General features: G+C 48.4%; 1 protein-coding gene across 1 annotated transcript; it reads right to left on the minus strand.

Moving 5' to 3' along the window:
* Positions 1 to 2688: 2688 nt before the first annotated feature.
* LOC119378819 (uncharacterized) lies at positions 2689 to 4037 on the minus strand. Its single transcript, XM_037647842.1, has 3 exons — positions 3841 to 4037; positions 3050 to 3249; positions 2689 to 2855 (listed from the first exon to the last, which is right to left on the minus strand). The coding sequence occupies exons 1-3, from the start codon at positions 3912 to 3914 to the stop codon at positions 2689 to 2691; spliced, it is 441 nt and encodes a 146-aa protein (XP_037503770.1). The 5' UTR covers positions 3915 to 4037.
* Between the last annotated feature and the right edge of the window lie 12170 nt (positions 4038 to 16207).

A 16207-nucleotide genomic window follows, 5' to 3' on the forward strand; every position in this document is an offset into this window, starting at 1 on the left:
CGCCTGGCCTTGGAAAATATGGGCAGCGCGCGCTAGCAGACGCCGCACGCCGACGGTTATGAGGACCCAACTAAAAAAATCACAGCATATCCACGGAGTGAATGATGATGAGTGGGCGAAGCTGCGGAGGTTCATCGGTAAACCGTGAATCTTCCGTGAATTCTGCCCAGTACATCATCACCGACGTGAGATCGGGCGCGTTTATACTAAAGGTTCGATGAGTTATGACGACTTGCAGCTCACTTTAATTTTACATGTACGCTGTGAATTTTCATTGTTTAGAAAACCATTGCTTTAGAAAACATCTGGCGTCTTTCGTTAAGCAGCTGGCGTCTTTTCGTTTTGCTTTAGAAACATCTGGCGTTCTTTCGTTTTGCTTTTAGAAAACATCTGGCGTCTTTCGTTGGTTTATTTCATCAATCAACGGTGTTTTGAACAAAATTTTTATTGTTTAATCACGCACAGGAGAAATCTCACCAGGCACTACCTTGGAGGTAAACAATGGCTGCTAATGGGAATGAGAGACAGAAGAAGTCGGCTTTTAGCTAGCACTTACACTTCTACTTCTACTAACGTTTCCTACTGGAACATGCCAATGGCTGCTAATGGGGAATGAGAGACAGAAGAATTCGGCTTTTAGTTAACGCGCACGCTGCGAATTTTTTATTGTTCAACAACGCACAGGAAAAATCTCCCACCGGCACCACCTTGGAGGTCAAGATCTGGTACTAGCGTTACGACTGGTTACGCACTACTACCACGGCTAGGTCAGCTAGTATACCCCCCAGGTATTCGATAATTGCGCCACTAGCGCCAATTCGTCCCCTGGTGTTTGGTAGGCCAAACTGTGAAACTAAAAAACAACAAAAGAATTTCTGATGCTGCTATGGCAACGCTTTTGTTGATGAGAGAGGAGGAAATGCCGAGCTGCTTGTCGTCTGCTATGCGCTCGACGAGCGCGCGACTGCCTTGTGAGCCGCAAACGGAAAACGACACTGCTTGCATTTTTCTTTCAGGTTGTGTTGCTGCTGAGTGCATTGTTTTCGACAGCTTTCGGTTGGTAATTTTCGCGAAATCACAGCAAGTGCATAAAACAATTGTTGGGGAATGTTTGTCAGTTGAATACGCGCGAGCCAGCATGCCCTGACGCGTGAAATTTTGTTTCGGCGAGAAAAAGGAGCGGTCAGAAAATGTGGTTTATTCACTTATTTTATTAGCAACGTATCGAAAACGAAGACATTCAGTACATGCCACAGTAGCGTATAGCTGCGTGTCACGTATTGTAAGTACAAATGAACGCGTGATACAGAGATGAGACGGCGATTCATGGGAGACGGAGCTGGCTGTGGTATGGTCGCCTTCTGAAAATAAGGACAAAATGAGTAACATTCAAGCTCGCATGTTGGACTATTGCTTAAACAAATGCCAGCACTGTTTCCGTAAAATGGCGAATCTAACTCAAACTGGTCAGCTCCGATTGCATATCGTTGCAAGTCGTCAACTAAAAATGTTCCTCCAAAAGGCATTAAGCAATGCTCCAAATTTTAATGTTGTTGTACATTCCCGTAACATGTTAAGCATTGCTGGTTTCTCACTAGCTGTCTAAGAATATTGTAGTATAGTGAGTTCTTCGTATACTTTGCCCTTACCATTCTACACTGCCCACAAGAGGAAATTAAATAGCAATCATTTAAAAGCTGCTGGGCGCCGGCACGCGTACTCTTGCTCCTGTAAAATTTCTACTATACAGCGGCAACCAAACTTACGGAGATCATTGCAGCACGTGACAAGGTTTGGCTTCGTCGTATTGAATTGAATTGTGCGGTTTTAAGAACCACGATACGTCCATGTGACGCGCCCTAGTGAGGGACTGTGGACTATTTTGACTATCGGAGGCGAGTATAAGTTTAGCCCGCATCGAAACACGATTTGATCCCGCGACGTCGTGTTTCACTGTGCAGCACCATATCCGATACCCCGCAACGGCGGGTTACTGTTGTATCGTTTGCTGCAGCGCCAACAGCGCTGCGTCTTCTAGGAGCGTGAATTCGCTCGTTGTGAAAAAAAAAAAAAAAATTAGGCAGCTGCTCACTAGTGGTGGCAAGCCTCAAGGTAGTGCGGAGCCGGGCTGCGTTCCTTGTTTTTCTTTATTTTTCTCTTTCTTTGTCTCTGTTTCTTATGACTTTTTTGTCTATGTTTATTTGTATTTCTTTCTTTGTTTTTCTCTGTCTATTTGGTTCTCTTCCTTCCCTTTCTTTCTCTCTATTTCTCGCTTCTTTCTTTCTCTCTCTCTCTCTCTCTCTGTCTCTATTTCTTTCTTTCCATTTCTTTTCTTTCTCTCTCTCTGTGCTCGTTTTCTCTCCCATCAGAGTTATTGCATCCCACGCCGGACAAATGGACGCGCGTGTTCGGGGAGCGAAGCTGAAGATGAAGAATAGGACGAAGAGGGAGCGTGCTTGTTCATGATGATGATAATTTTGTTCGCGACTAACGGGGATTGTTCGAGCTTCAACAGTGCCGCTGCTAAAAAACCGAATAGCACACAATGCCCTGGCGCACGCGGAACCAATTTCGCGGCGTAATGCCACGCGGAGCCGTAGCAGACGACGGGGAAAACAGAAAGCTGTTCACTTTTGCGCCGTACCCTGTATTATGGTTCTCCAACCCTACCCCCCCCCCCCTCCCACTTCACCTCGCCCCAGCTTTCTCGTCCACTGCACAAAGCGAAAATACGCGTCCCTTCCATGATGCCCAAAAGCAACAAGCCGACCTGTGCATACCTGACACTGCGGTGAGCCTGTTTTGGCCCGGGTGGTCTTGAGCCGAATCAGCCGTGACTTGTGCCCGGGAGGGTCCTTGAAGATAGGATAGATATAAGTCACGTTTAGGTTGGTAGCGAAGGAAGACCGTAGCATGAAATCCAGTGTACAGGGCACAGTTGAATTCATGCGTAAATATTGCATGTGAATTATGCATCAGACAATAAGGTGTGCGAAAATCAACTAAAGAAGCAAAGGTAGTCGCAACCTCTAAAACCTTGTTTTCTTACCTTCATCGATCAGGGACACCACTTCCACTGCAACAGCGGGAACAGCCGTCAACAACTGCCGCGTTCTGGCAAGGTCGGCGTGAGCGCATTCGGTGAAGTAGTACGAGCAGAGGTGGTAGCCGTTGTACTGTACATTTGCTTTCATCCCAGCCCCGCCAGGTCTCCCCTTTTGGCACGTGTCATTCCACCATACGTCACACCTAGAAAATGGAAGAAATACCACCATGGATATCAGTAAACAACACGTAAAAGCGAAACAATTATTGTGACTGCAAAGCAGTCCCATTAAAAGTCACGAGTGCGGCTCGGCCGTCGCGCAGGTAACTCCAAATTCTTGTAACACGGAATGCAAGCGGTCACTGCTACGTGAATGGTTTAGCGGGCTTCTTTCATGTTAATGAACAGTCAAAGGTGGTAATGTCAATACAAGAAACTAGGCTTCGGAATGATTTAAAGCCAAACCAGTTCGTCGAAGAAGCGTTTATTTAGCACATTCGGTAGACATGATTTGTAAGCTTTCTTCTCGTGGAAAATAAAAAATTAAGAGCAACGGCTAACACAGACGATACCGAAGCGCAATTTCTGTCTGCACGTCAGCTGCCTGCAATCGGCTCACGAGAAACTGCCGACAAGTAGCTTCACATGCTTACAATATTACGGGCGCTGTGCCAAACCAAAAAAAAAAAAAACACTGTAAAGCAACAGCGGAAAATTTTCCAGTTCGCCCTGTAGCTTTTCTGATAAGAATAGCGCTTGCTCCTTCGTAAGGACCGAATAAGAGGTGTGCTTACCGGTCGCTGGGAAGCGGAAAAATGTCGCTGCGCTGTTCCTTCCTGAGTTGTCGCACCACGCAGAAGCGCAGCATGCCTTGTTTCCTTTGCGTAGTTTTTCGGACATTTTGAGCACGGTGGCACTCACAGACACCAAAATTTTCCCCTTCAAGGCATACTACGAAAATTCTACACGTGCACACAGTGAAAGCGGCAGGAGCAGACACACAGAATGGCAGCAGCAGCGATAAGAGCGAAAGCGCCGCCCGTCGGCGCAACGAATGAAGCGTCCAACTAAATATATCGGGTTTTAAAAAAATAGTCACGAACACATTTTATTTCTACACATAATTGCATAACTTTACTTTATTGATGCGTAGGTTGGAAAAGAAAGGCCACACATGCAAAAGTTGCTGAATTTTTGCATCCTACCAAAACAATGGCGGACGCTTTATTTCCAATACCGAAACTAGTCGAAGTGTCCGGCCCCTGCTGCTACGACTACGAGGGACGAACGGGTGCCGCCTTAAGGAGCTTCGCCCCTAAATATCGCTCTACAACAGCCGATATCAAGCTTAGAAGAATAGGAAAAAGGGACGAAGGCTCCCACGCGGGCACATTTGAAAGAAGTATTGGGCGTGCAGCTGCTACGATGGGCGAATATATGCGCTGCACGCAGGCATCCGCAGCGGCCCGCGACCCATGCATCTAGCTTCATGAAAATATTAAGGGTCTGTGCTTGTACTACTCCATTCCATCCGATACAGATGTTACTTCAGTACATTTTGAAGGTGAAAACTTGAGCGCTAATTGGACGGAACACGCGCACTGCGCCAGGGCTTCATCTCTTTGTAATTCGTCCTCGTTTGTGCTGAAGTTCTTACCTGCGAAGTTATGCAGCAACTAGGCCTATTAACCTGAGCGTTCGAACGGGTTCGTAATTCATCTAGAACATCATCTTGATGGCTTTCACCTTCCAGTCGTCTGAGGCGAATGCATAAGGAACCCTCAGTTTTTATTGTACTTCAGTACAAGCCATTTCACTGGGGCATCTTAGCACCTCCGTACGGTAAACGCCATAGGTACGGCAATATCTACCGCAAGCAAATGTCAGTCGCCACTAACAAGTCCCGCAGGTGCCTTACATCTTCTTCAGGTGCTGTGACCACTGCAGGCTCCACAGGGCCCCGCGCCGCAGGAAAAGTGGCACGGAATCTGCTCTCAACAAGTCCTGAGCGTAGTCGCAGCAGCGGCAAAGCGGCACTACCCCTACACTCAGTATATTCTCGGGACCGTACTACCGCACTAGCACACGTCCGACATGCCTGTGCTCGGCCGCGCCAGAGAACATCTGGCCGCGCTCGCAAGGCGCGTGTCGCCGTTGCTAGGCAACGGCCACGCATGCGCAAAGGAAACCCATGTGGAACGTACTGCGGTACTGCAAAGAACCTCTCCCGCTGCCCCCAAGGCCGAGGGGGCGGCACCTGCCCTTTCGAAAGCTGACACCACTCTAAGCGGGGGCGCGCGCATTGAGACACTCTATACACCGCTAAAATCACTGAAACGGGAAAAGTACCGCGACCGTCCTGCGCGCCGCCATATTTGGTCCAGCGCGGCCGAAGCTGCGGCGGCGCGGTGTTGATTTCACGCGGAGTAACGCATGTTTTACGCATTGCGGGCGCTTTTGCAGCCCCGAATGAAGCATACTGTTGTTCTCTAACTGATTAGGAAAGAAATAGCGGCAGTTTTCACTTGCCTACACGCGCACGCACGCGTATTAACCCGATAAAGAAATGCGAACTGCGCGGCATTTAAGCGCTTGGCTGTCGGCATTTATTAACTGCGAATCATTTCTTAGCGAACTTCTGCGACTTTGAACGTAGTATCTATCTATCTATCTATCTATCTATCTATCTATCTATCTATCTATCTATCTATCTATCTATCTATCTATCTATCTATCTATCTATCTATCTATCTATCTATCTAGCCGCCCACGACTATGTGCTCTCCTGGCCGTTTCGTTAATGGGATGTATACCAAATTTGGTATGGGATAACATGACTGTATGATGAATATAAACTACTGGTGGTAACATTAAAATAATGACATGTACGCCAGGTACGGCATGATTTACATGCCACGCTCATGGTGCGCTTGCGGCCGCTTCGCTAGCTTGACACACACCAAAATTAATATGGCGTGACAAGAGTTTATGACGAACATAAGTTACCCGTCATAACGTGCAAATCATGGCAGGCATGCCATGTAAAACATGATTTACATGACATGGTCTCGGGGCGCTCGCGGTCGTTTAGTGAAATGCATACATACCAAAATTGATATGACGAGATATTTCTGTATGACGACAGGTGGTAACATGAAAATCATGACTTGCATGTCATGTACAGCATCACTTACTTGCCATGCTCATGGTGCGCTCGCGGCCGGTTCGGTAGCTTAATATACACCAAAATTGGTATAGCGCGAGGTGACTGTATGACGAACATGAATGACAGGTGGTAACATGAAAACCATGACATGCATGACACGTACGGCATGGTTTACATTACACTGTCTTTGTGCGCTTCCGGCCGTTTTGTTAACTGGATGTATACCAAATTTGGTATGGCATGACATTGGTGCGTGACGAACATAAATTACAGGTCATGCGTTGTATATACCAGATTCTACATGCATGCATGCATGACAAACATGCGATATATAGTGAACTAGATGTCATGACATGAATGACTTCATCTGCCTCAAAGCGAACAAGGCGATATATGCAGCTCATTGCTGGCTACTTCGCATTAGACTGATTCCCACAATGCGTGGGATCCGCCGGATTGACACAAAAGGCACAATTATACAGTCACGTCACGCGCTTCCATTCTTGGTGCATATCAAGCCAGCCGCCGCGGGTGCACCATGAGCATGGCATGTAAATCATGCCTTGCATGACATACGTGCCATTATTTCTTGTTATCACCTGGTATTTATGTTCGTCATACAGTCACGTCACGCAATACCGATTTTGGTGCATATCAAGCCAGCGAAGCGGCCGCGAGTGCACCATAAGCATGGCATGTAAATGGTGCCTTACATGACATGCGTGCCATTATTTTCATGGTACACGCTGTTACTTATGTTCGTCATACAGTCACGTCACACAATACCAATCTGTAGCCGTCAGTTTTCATGGCACACTGATCGTTACATGTGAATCCAAAGGCGTCAGTTTTGCGCCACACATAATTAAGAGCTGCCCGGCAATGTTATTGTGCGTGAACCTTCTGCTGCAACCACGCGAAACAAGCTGCACTGGTGCAGCGGAGACGCAAACATTCCCCGAAACAACATTTGCGAGTTCTCAATGAAACGCTTACCTCAGAAAGGCGGGTGTCAATCGTGGGAACAAATTTTTCGCGCCGTATTCTGTGCAGCCACACAGCCCGTCGCATGGCAACCTTTTTCCCACTCGGAATAGCAAAGACGGCTTTGCCCGTTTCCCGCCGGTTGCTGCACCCAAAAGTGCAGCACCCAGGCCTTCTTCGATGCATCAACAAGCTTGCGATGAAGTATCAAAACGATACGGGATGTCGTAATGTTCCTGCACGCTTTTCTGAAGCTATAAAAACAATCTCCCTTCAAAGCGCCGTGCGTCGGCGGCCGGGAAACACTGGCGAGGCGAGCGAGCTGGACAATTTATGTGGTGAAGCCGCCGAAAGGGCGCGGCGGCGAAGAGAAAAAGAACGCGGTACTTTTCCCGTTACAGTGACTTTATACACCGCGCGAGAACAGCGCCATCTCTCGCTCGGCGGTGTTTATCCTAACTACGACTAATCCGCCAGACGCGCATGCGCCCTGCTGCGAAAACGACTTTACAGGGGGTGATAGCAACTCCACAAGTCGGCACATCGTGTCGTTCCTTCTCTCTCCTCGTCGTATAAACGCCGTTTTTTTCCTTTCATTATCTCAACAAGATGCGGCAGAACAGCGCGAACGTAAAGCACGGGACGAGGAAGGAACACTCGAGACGACACGAGCGCTGCTTACCACCAACTCTTTATTAGATGCGAAGTATCTTATGGCGGAGTTCAATCCGGTGGTGGTGGTGGTGGTGTGCGGCGTGACCACCCTTACTGCGCATGCGCATACCCTCTCCACTCACCCTCTCCCCTCCCCATCTCCACTTTCCCTCTCCCGTTTCCCTCTCCCCTCCCTCTCTCCACTTCCCCTTTCCACTCTTCCTCTGAAACGCGGGCTAGACATGCCGAAATTCTCTCCTGCGCAACGCCGCGATGAGCACCAGCTCATGCGCGTCTCCTCCCCCTCTCTCCCCTTTCCTACGCTGCCCCCCTCTCGCACAGCTGCCGACCGCGTTCCCCGCTCACCCTGTGAGAATTAACGGCCAAGCTAGAGGGAAGACAAGACGCGCGTAGCGTTTCTCTTCGCGTTCCACGACGCGAGGTCGGTAGCATGCCCAACGAACGCCAACGGAACGCGATCGTGCAAGTGCTCCGGCTTCGCATCGCCTCATGGTCCCCTGTTGTGTCGTGCATATCAATTAAGGCAGATCAAAGGAAACATTCGTTCCTCATTCTTTATTTCCTCTTCGTCGTCTTCGCTGAGGCGGCCGCCGAGCACGTGCCATCTCCTGGCGCCGTAGTCGGCAGTGACGCCTTATACGACATATCCCCTTTTGCGAAAAAAAAAGAAAAAAAAAAGTTGCTACCTAATATAGTCCTTGAACTTCTGCGGTGTCTTCTTCTTACGAGTGCTCCTTCTAATACGCGCTTGAGATCCCGACATATTGGGTGAAACTTGCGCACTGTCTGCTGCGAGTGGTTCAGGAGAGTCCGCATTTTCATGATTATCCTCTCTTGACGTGCCAGGATGCGATAGATCACCCATAACTGTACCAGACGATTGAGTGGATGCCGGTGACCAGTTCATAACAGCAGATGTGCCTGATCTCATTTTGCTGACAGCTGCAGGGTGAACAGCAGCTAACTTGGACGCGTTCCACACTCGTCCATCTTCCAACAAGTACGAGGCTGGTCCACGCTTTTCAACGATCTTCTTGGGCGCGGAGAACTGTGAAGATAGCTTCCCAGGAATGGCAGATAATTTAACCCGTACGTAATCACCAACGGCGAAGTTTGGTTCCTTGGCTCCGCGTTTTTCATCTGTATAGCTCTTCGACCTGGTTTGCTTGTTTTTCACGCGCTCTCGCAACTGCTCAATCGCCCTTGACGGGTCCGTGCTGAAGCATTTGTCGGGCATACCCACTATGTCGAGCCTTGTTCGAGGTTGGCGTCCATGAAGAAGTACAGCGGGCGCAACACCAGTTGTCGCGTGAGGCGTACATCGATATATTTGCAGGTAATCAAGCATGGCTATTTTTATATCACGGCGTTCAAACAGAGCCAGTTGTATGTATGACTTCAATACCCTGTTGAATCGTTCCACCAAGCCGTTAGCTTGCGGGTGGTACACAGAAGAGTTGTAATGCTTGATTCCACGTTCTGCGAGAAATTCTTCAAAATTTGCTGATGAAAACTGTGGCCCATGATCGGATACGAGACCACGTGGGTATCCTTCGCGTGCAAAAAGTTCAAGTAAGAATTTCTTCACTGTAGGTGTGGTCGCGTCTCTTACGAAAGCCACTTCAGGCCACTTGCTGTAATAGTCAATGATTGTAATGGCAAAACGGCAGTCGGCTGAAGCTTGCGTGAAAGGTCCTACGATGTCGATTGCAACTTTTTCCCAAGCTTTGTCATGAAGAGGAACGGGTTGCATTGGCGCTGCAGAGGTACGTGCAGACTTGTCACAGGACTGGCAAATCACACATGTGCGCACAAGCTCTTCAATGTGACTGTCCATGCACGGCCACCAATAGGACTCTCTCAGGCGAGCTTTGGTGCGACTAATGCCTGGATGTGACTCATGGGCCAGATCCATAAAACGGCGTGTCATAGACGCTGGCACGACAATCCTTTCACCCCGGCACAAGATATCATTTACAACTGAGAGTTCAGCTCGCACATGAAAGTAAGCCAGCAGCTCTTTCGACAAGGATTTTTTGTCAGGCCAAGAAGTAATCGTGAAGTGCTTGGCTTGAGAGAGAGCGGGGTCGTTGGCACTGGCTTCTTGAAGCTCTTGCATGGTAACGACTGGAGACAGGAAGCATATGAATTCTTCTTCGGGTGCATCGCGGAGTAAACTCTGTACGGGCAGCCGGGAAAGAGCGTCAGCCACGACGTTTTCGCTACCCTTTCTGTATTCCACGGTGTAGTTGTAGCACAGCAACCGTGAGGACCAGCGCGCAATCCTTAATGGACGGTGACCGGTACCTTTCGTTGAAAGAAGCGTAACCAATGCCGCATGGTCAGTCCGTAAGATGAAAGGTCTCCCCCACAGGTAAACGTGCCAATGTTCGCAAGCCCAGACGCAGGCAAGAGCCTCGCGTTCGCCAACTGAGTACTGCCGTTCATGTGGCTGCAGGGTACGCGAGGCGAACGCGACAGTTTGCAGTGAGGTTCCGTTATCTTGCTGAAGTACCGCACCTAATCCATATCCTGAGGCATCAGTCGTGACGTACACCGGTAAGTGAGGATCGAAAAGATGAAGAACCTCGCAAGATGTTAGAAGAACTTTCAGTCGCTCCAAACTGCCTTGTGCTGCCGCAGTCCAAACGAAAGGTGCATTTCCTCGAAGCAAGGCCCGCATTGGCTCCACAACGTCAGAAAAATGGGGGATGAACTTGGAGTAGAAACCTGCAAGTCCCAGCATCGAACGAAGTTCGTTGAAGTTTTTAGGTGAGGGTGCCTTGGTTATCGCCTCAATGGATGACATAAGTGGGAATAACCCTCTAGCGCTGACAACATGACCAAGAAAAGTCAGCTCTGCGACGTCAAAAACACACTTGTGGTTCAACCTGAGGCCCGCATCAGAGAGCCGTTTCAAAACAGCGCGCAAATTGCCCAGATGATCCTCGCGGGAGCGTCCATACACGATGATGTCGTCAATGTAAAATAAGACGCATTTGCACCCTTTTAGGATCAAATGCATCATCTTTTGAAATGCTGAGGGCGCCGATGCTAGTCCGAAGCAAACCCTTTTGAAGCGAAAGAGTCCGTCATGAGTTATGAAGGTAGTAAGGTCACGGCTCTCTGGACTGAGTGGTAACTGGTGGTACGCAGAAGCTAAGTCGAGCTTTGAGAATCGCTGCGCCCCAGCCAAGCTGTTCAGTAGCTCTTCAGTTTGTGGCAAAGGAAAACTGTCCACTACCACAGCTTTGTTTGGCTCCCGTAGGTCAACGCACATGCGAATCGAGCCATCCTTTTTCCTAGCTACCACAATGGGTGACACCCACTCTGACGAGTCGACGCGCTCAATGATGCCCTGGGCTTCTAATTTTTGTATTTCTGCCGAGACTTGCTCGCGAATGACAAGTGGCAGCCGTCTCAGCTTGCTGGCCACTGGTTGAACAGACGCGCGAACTTTGACCTTGTGACAGAAGCCTTTAACAGTTCCGAGCTCTTTTGAAAATAGGTGCTCGAATTCGAAACGTAACTCTTCAGGCAACACAGGAGTTTCTTGCGTCATCAGAAGACACTTAAGCGGTGACCCCTGAATCTTCATATCCAGAGCCGCGATGCCATCTAATCCAAGAATGGTTGTTCCTCCAGGCACAACGTACAATAAGATAGAAGTGCATCGACCATGGAATGAGGCCGCAGCAATGAAACATCCTTGAATTGGAATGGCGGACTTGGAAACATTCGTTCCTCATTCTTTATTTCCTCTTCGTCGTCTTCGCTGAGGCGGCCGCCGAGCACGTGCCATCTCCTGGCGCCGTAGTCGGCAGTGACGCCTTATACGACATCCCCTTTGTCGGGAAATGGTGTAATTTTTCTTGTGCGCTTGCCACGTATAAATAAATACCTACAATAACCATCAGCGATTGGAAACAGAAAAGAAAGGAGACTAGACGTTGTCCATTGAGCGACTCAGCCTTGTGCTGGCTGCAAAAGCTTTCAAAGCGCAAACTCTTTGTTTGATATTGCAGGGGATGCCACACTCGCACACCTGTTCCCCGCACGTGCAATGTTCATAGCCTCTATATTCTCCGTAACCTGCTTGTCTTTGAGACAACTAATGATTTCACTCAGTTGAAACAAGGACCTCGATGCAATTCGACATTGTTTTCAATGCATGCTTAGTTATTCCTGTTTGCTTTCACTAACATTTTAGGGGTGTTCCCTTAACCTGCTGGTCGCACACCTGCCTGTTCGCCCAATCTACTCATGGAACGGAACGCGATAAAGAACACTTTCACCACAAGTGACCAGTGACATAGCCAGTAATTTTTTTCAGGGGGGCGGGGGCGCTGAGATGTGAACATGTATATATGTATATATCATCATAATTTATTTGACCCTTAAGGCCCGCTTAGGGGCATTGTATAAGGGGGGGGGGAAGAAACAGTAAAAACAGGTCACTAGATAAAAAAACAAAAAACAAAAAATACTAGTACAAATATACAAGTAATAGTTAGGCGGCATCCGAAAACATACGCACACAAAATGTACTTATGCAAAATATAAATTACAGCAACGTAAGTGGAGTGTTAATGTGCTTTTAAGTGTAAGTGAACTGTTAATAGCTGTCTGAATAACGCAAGTCACGCTCTGAGACATGGCTTCCGGTAAGTTATTCCATTCTTCGATGACGACAGGAAGAAATGACTTGTTGAATACAGTGCTCCTATCAAAAAACACCAGGCCTGCGCTGAAACCGCAGCACAGTCACAGCGAAAGCTGGAAGAGCGGCGTTTCTAAAGCACCGTTGTAAGCTCCCTTGGGGCTACTAATACAAGTACACTAGCAAGGTACCCACTACGCCATAAATCACAATTTTTGTGAAGTTCGGAAGCACCTACTAAGCCATTATCCGTCATTCTGCGGAGAAACGAGGCACCAGCTACACGTCTGTAAGCATTATGTGCACTTTGTTGACGCGACGACTGATGACGATGAAGAATTACGGCTCAACCAATTGTAATGGGTGCAAAGCTTTAAACGGCCCACCAGTTATGTAATTTGCATTAGGTGACGCCCGGTCGCTATGTCCCTCTCCCGCCATGCTGTATAACATACGTTGACGTGGGAGAGAGAGGTGGGGAGGGGGGGGGGCGAAGAACCTTACTGAGACCCCGAGGAAATGGATCATGCGTTTATGGGCTTCCTTGGCAACTAATACCAAGTGCACTTGCGAGGAACCCACTATGCTATAAATCATTGTAATTTTTGAGAAGTAGGAAAGCAGGCATTATGCCATTTTTCGTCATTCTGCGGAGAGCCGTGGTACCTGCTAAACGCATGTAAGGCATTATGCGTACTTTGTTGATGCTGTGCCTGATGACGATGAAGAATTATGGCGGATCCCTTTGTAATGGGTTGGAAGCATTCAACAACCTTCTCGTTGCGGAATTCGCATTGTGTGACGCCTGATTGCAGAATTCGCCTTGTGCGACGCTTGATGTTTATTTTACTCTTCTACCACGCTATATTGCATATGCTAATGTGGTTCCTTCCCGACATGAAGCCTGTATAGGACCTTTTTGCAAAGCAGTTTGCAAAGCATAGGCATGGCTCAGAGGTTGAATACTGGGCTCCCACGCAGAGGACCCAGGTTCGAACCTCGTTCCTTCCTGGAATTTTTTTCTTATTTCGTTTTATTTCTGATTTCGAGGAATAGTGGTTACGGACACCGGCGGCGGCGGCGGACAACTACGGCGCCAAAAATGGCCGGTGAAATGATCTCATAACAGCTTTCGCTGTAAAAGTCGTTGTGGAATTGAATAGACGACAAGAACAGCGGGTGGGAGGAAGCAGTAGAGAACCATGTAAGTTAGGAAAGCAATAATACAGTTCGTGAAACAAGCAGAATCGAAAAAGTTTACGCCTGTCAGATCGATTCTGCAAGTCTAAAGACTCTTTGATGAAAGTGATGCTTGATGAATGATCGTAGTTAGACGTAATAAACCGGGCAGCTCGATTTTGAACGGATTCCAGCAGGTTAATTAGGTAGGTTTGGTGAGGGCTCCAAAGAGAGGACGCGTAGTCAAGCTTCGTACGAATGACATACGCTATTTTACGGAGTGCAGGGCGGGATAAAAATAACGTTCTACTGATGTGGCATCTGCTACTAAGTGTGTGATATGATCGGAACACGTAAGAGCGTTAGAAGTTAGTACGCCAGGGTATCACTATCTGTCAACACATGCTAAGGTGGTTGAGTGGTAGGCGTATTCCAAGTTAGGCTGATTGTGAGATATGCGCATGCCTTAGCATTTCGAAACATTAGCCTGCATCAACCACAGTGAACACCAGTTTTCAACTGAGGAGAGGTCGTTTTGTAGAATTTCGTGATCGCTAGTGGTGGTTATTCGGCGATACAGGACACAATCGCCCGCAAATAATCGAATGGATGATGAAATTACTAATGGTAGATTTTTTACATAGATAAGGGGCCGAACACTGACCCCTGATGGACACCGGATTTAACGGAAGCTGTCGTGGAATGGAGACCGGCAATGTCATTGAAACGGGTTCGATCTGCTAGGAAGCGTATGATTCATGACTAGAGGCTGAATTTTTAGGCACCAACAAAGTGCGTTTTAAGCGCCAAAAATAGGCAGGCAAAACAGCGTTTTAGGCCTCCAAATCGTAAATATAGGCACAATAAACTTTTACATAATATCAAATAATTTCAAACAAAGGTGTGCCCGACCTGTATCTACCACAGGAAAGTCAGAAATGTTGATGTTCATGGTGGCACGAAGGCGCCAACGGTTCAACATAGCCCTGCAGTTGTCCCTTTTCCCGCACGGTTAGCCGAACGCGGTCTCTCCTTTTATGGTCTAGCATGGTGAGTCAAGCGCCCACCGCCGAATCAACACACTCCTTTTCGGCGTGGCTGAGAAGGGCATCACAGGAGCAGATACCCAGACCGCTAAAAGACCAGAAGGGAGGAGGAGAAAAACTTTATTGAATAAACAGGGAGGGATGCTTCGTATTCGCCGGGGCTATTCGCGTAGGGTCAATTTCTCCCCTGTTGGTGAACGCCCCGAAGGGCCCCTCACCAGGTTTGAGCATTTCGAGCTGACAAGTGTCATGGATGCACTCGGCGCTCATGATCACGTCTGCCAAGGTTTGCGACGCTACACGCTGCGGAAAGACGTGAAATTTCAAACTGAACGCCGTTGCCCTTCTCGTAGGCGCGTGCCCCCAGATGGAGGGGCTGACGTACAACAATGAGGGGTCCTGCGTAGTTATTTGGGCACTGACGTCGCTCACCTACGTAGACATTGATGCTCTGACGTTGCTAACAATAGGACATGACGCTGCAAGAAGTATTCGAGACATGTGTAATTTGTTTAATCTGTTGCTTTAATGAATCAACGAAAGCTGAGAGAAATAATAAGACACAGAAACGAAATTTAGCAGCGAAGCTGTTCAGGCTAGCCGTAATGTGTGCGGCCTAGCAGAAAACGGATATCTTTCTATCAGAAAAACTATCACCATCATAAACGGGTATGTGCCACAGAAACTGGGTAAGTCCCACGACTGGTCAACTAAAGATGAAGACGGCAACATTTAGCCCAACAAATGGCTGAGAAGCTATGGCGGCGAGCCGAAGATCCCGAGTACGTACAATACTAGGGAACGGGAAAGGCAACGGCGGCTGCAAGAAGACCCCGAAGCGATGGAAGGCCTACGTCAACGACGACACGCCCTTAGATCTGAGAGTTGCAAACGCTTAGTTTCAGCGCGAGGTTCTGTCTCGGGAGTTTGGACATCCGCGTCGTGTCTTTGACTGTCTGGTTGAACTCGAACCTCTGTACGCAGAGGATCAACGTAGAAACAACCCAGCATCACCTAGCTAAACCTCGCAACGACCTAGAAGCAACCTAGAAACAACCTGCATCACCTAGCAAAGGCCTACAAACAACCTACAAGCAACCAGATTAGTCTTCAGAATGGTCCAGTTTGCCCGGCTTAGTGCAAGCTTCGCCAATTTTTTTCTGTTTCTTTTTACTTCTAATCGCAGCCAGACTTATCTGCCGCAATTCCGCATGCGTTCGTGTTCTCGCTTTTCCCGCATCGTGCCGATGCCAGCCCCGACAACGCTTGGCGCCTTTTTGGTGCCTTTTTGGTGCATCGTCCCTTACAGCAGTTCTAGCTGCGCGACGCGGTGTAACGATACATGATCCGAGCCAGCCTTTCCAAACGTGTGCGCACTCAGGAGTCCATCCCACAGAAACGAACGCCGAAACGACACACCGATCGCGTTCACGAGCTGTCCCTGGCCCGTC

The sequence above is a fragment of the Rhipicephalus sanguineus genome, unplaced genomic scaffold, assembly GCF_013339695.2.
Source record: "Rhipicephalus sanguineus isolate Rsan-2018 unplaced genomic scaffold, BIME_Rsan_1.4 Seq999, whole genome shotgun sequence".
Classification (NCBI taxonomy): domain Eukaryota; kingdom Metazoa; phylum Arthropoda; class Arachnida; order Ixodida; family Ixodidae; genus Rhipicephalus; species Rhipicephalus sanguineus.

Excerpts from the sequence above, each read along its gene's own strand:
- LOC119378819 (XM_037647842.1), bottom strand. The coding sequence starts at position 3,914 with ATGCTGCGCTTCTGCGTGGTGCGACAACTCAGGAAGGAACAGCGCAGC. Across the intron at positions 3,250-3,840 it reads TTTCCGCTTCCCAGCGACCG|GTGTGACGTATGGTGGAATG; the intron begins GTAAGCACACCT and ends TCCATTTTCTAG. Across the intron at positions 2,856-3,049 it reads GGTGTCCCTGATCGATGAAG|GACCCTCCCGGGCACAAGTC; the intron begins GTAAGAAAACAA and ends CCTATCTTCAAG.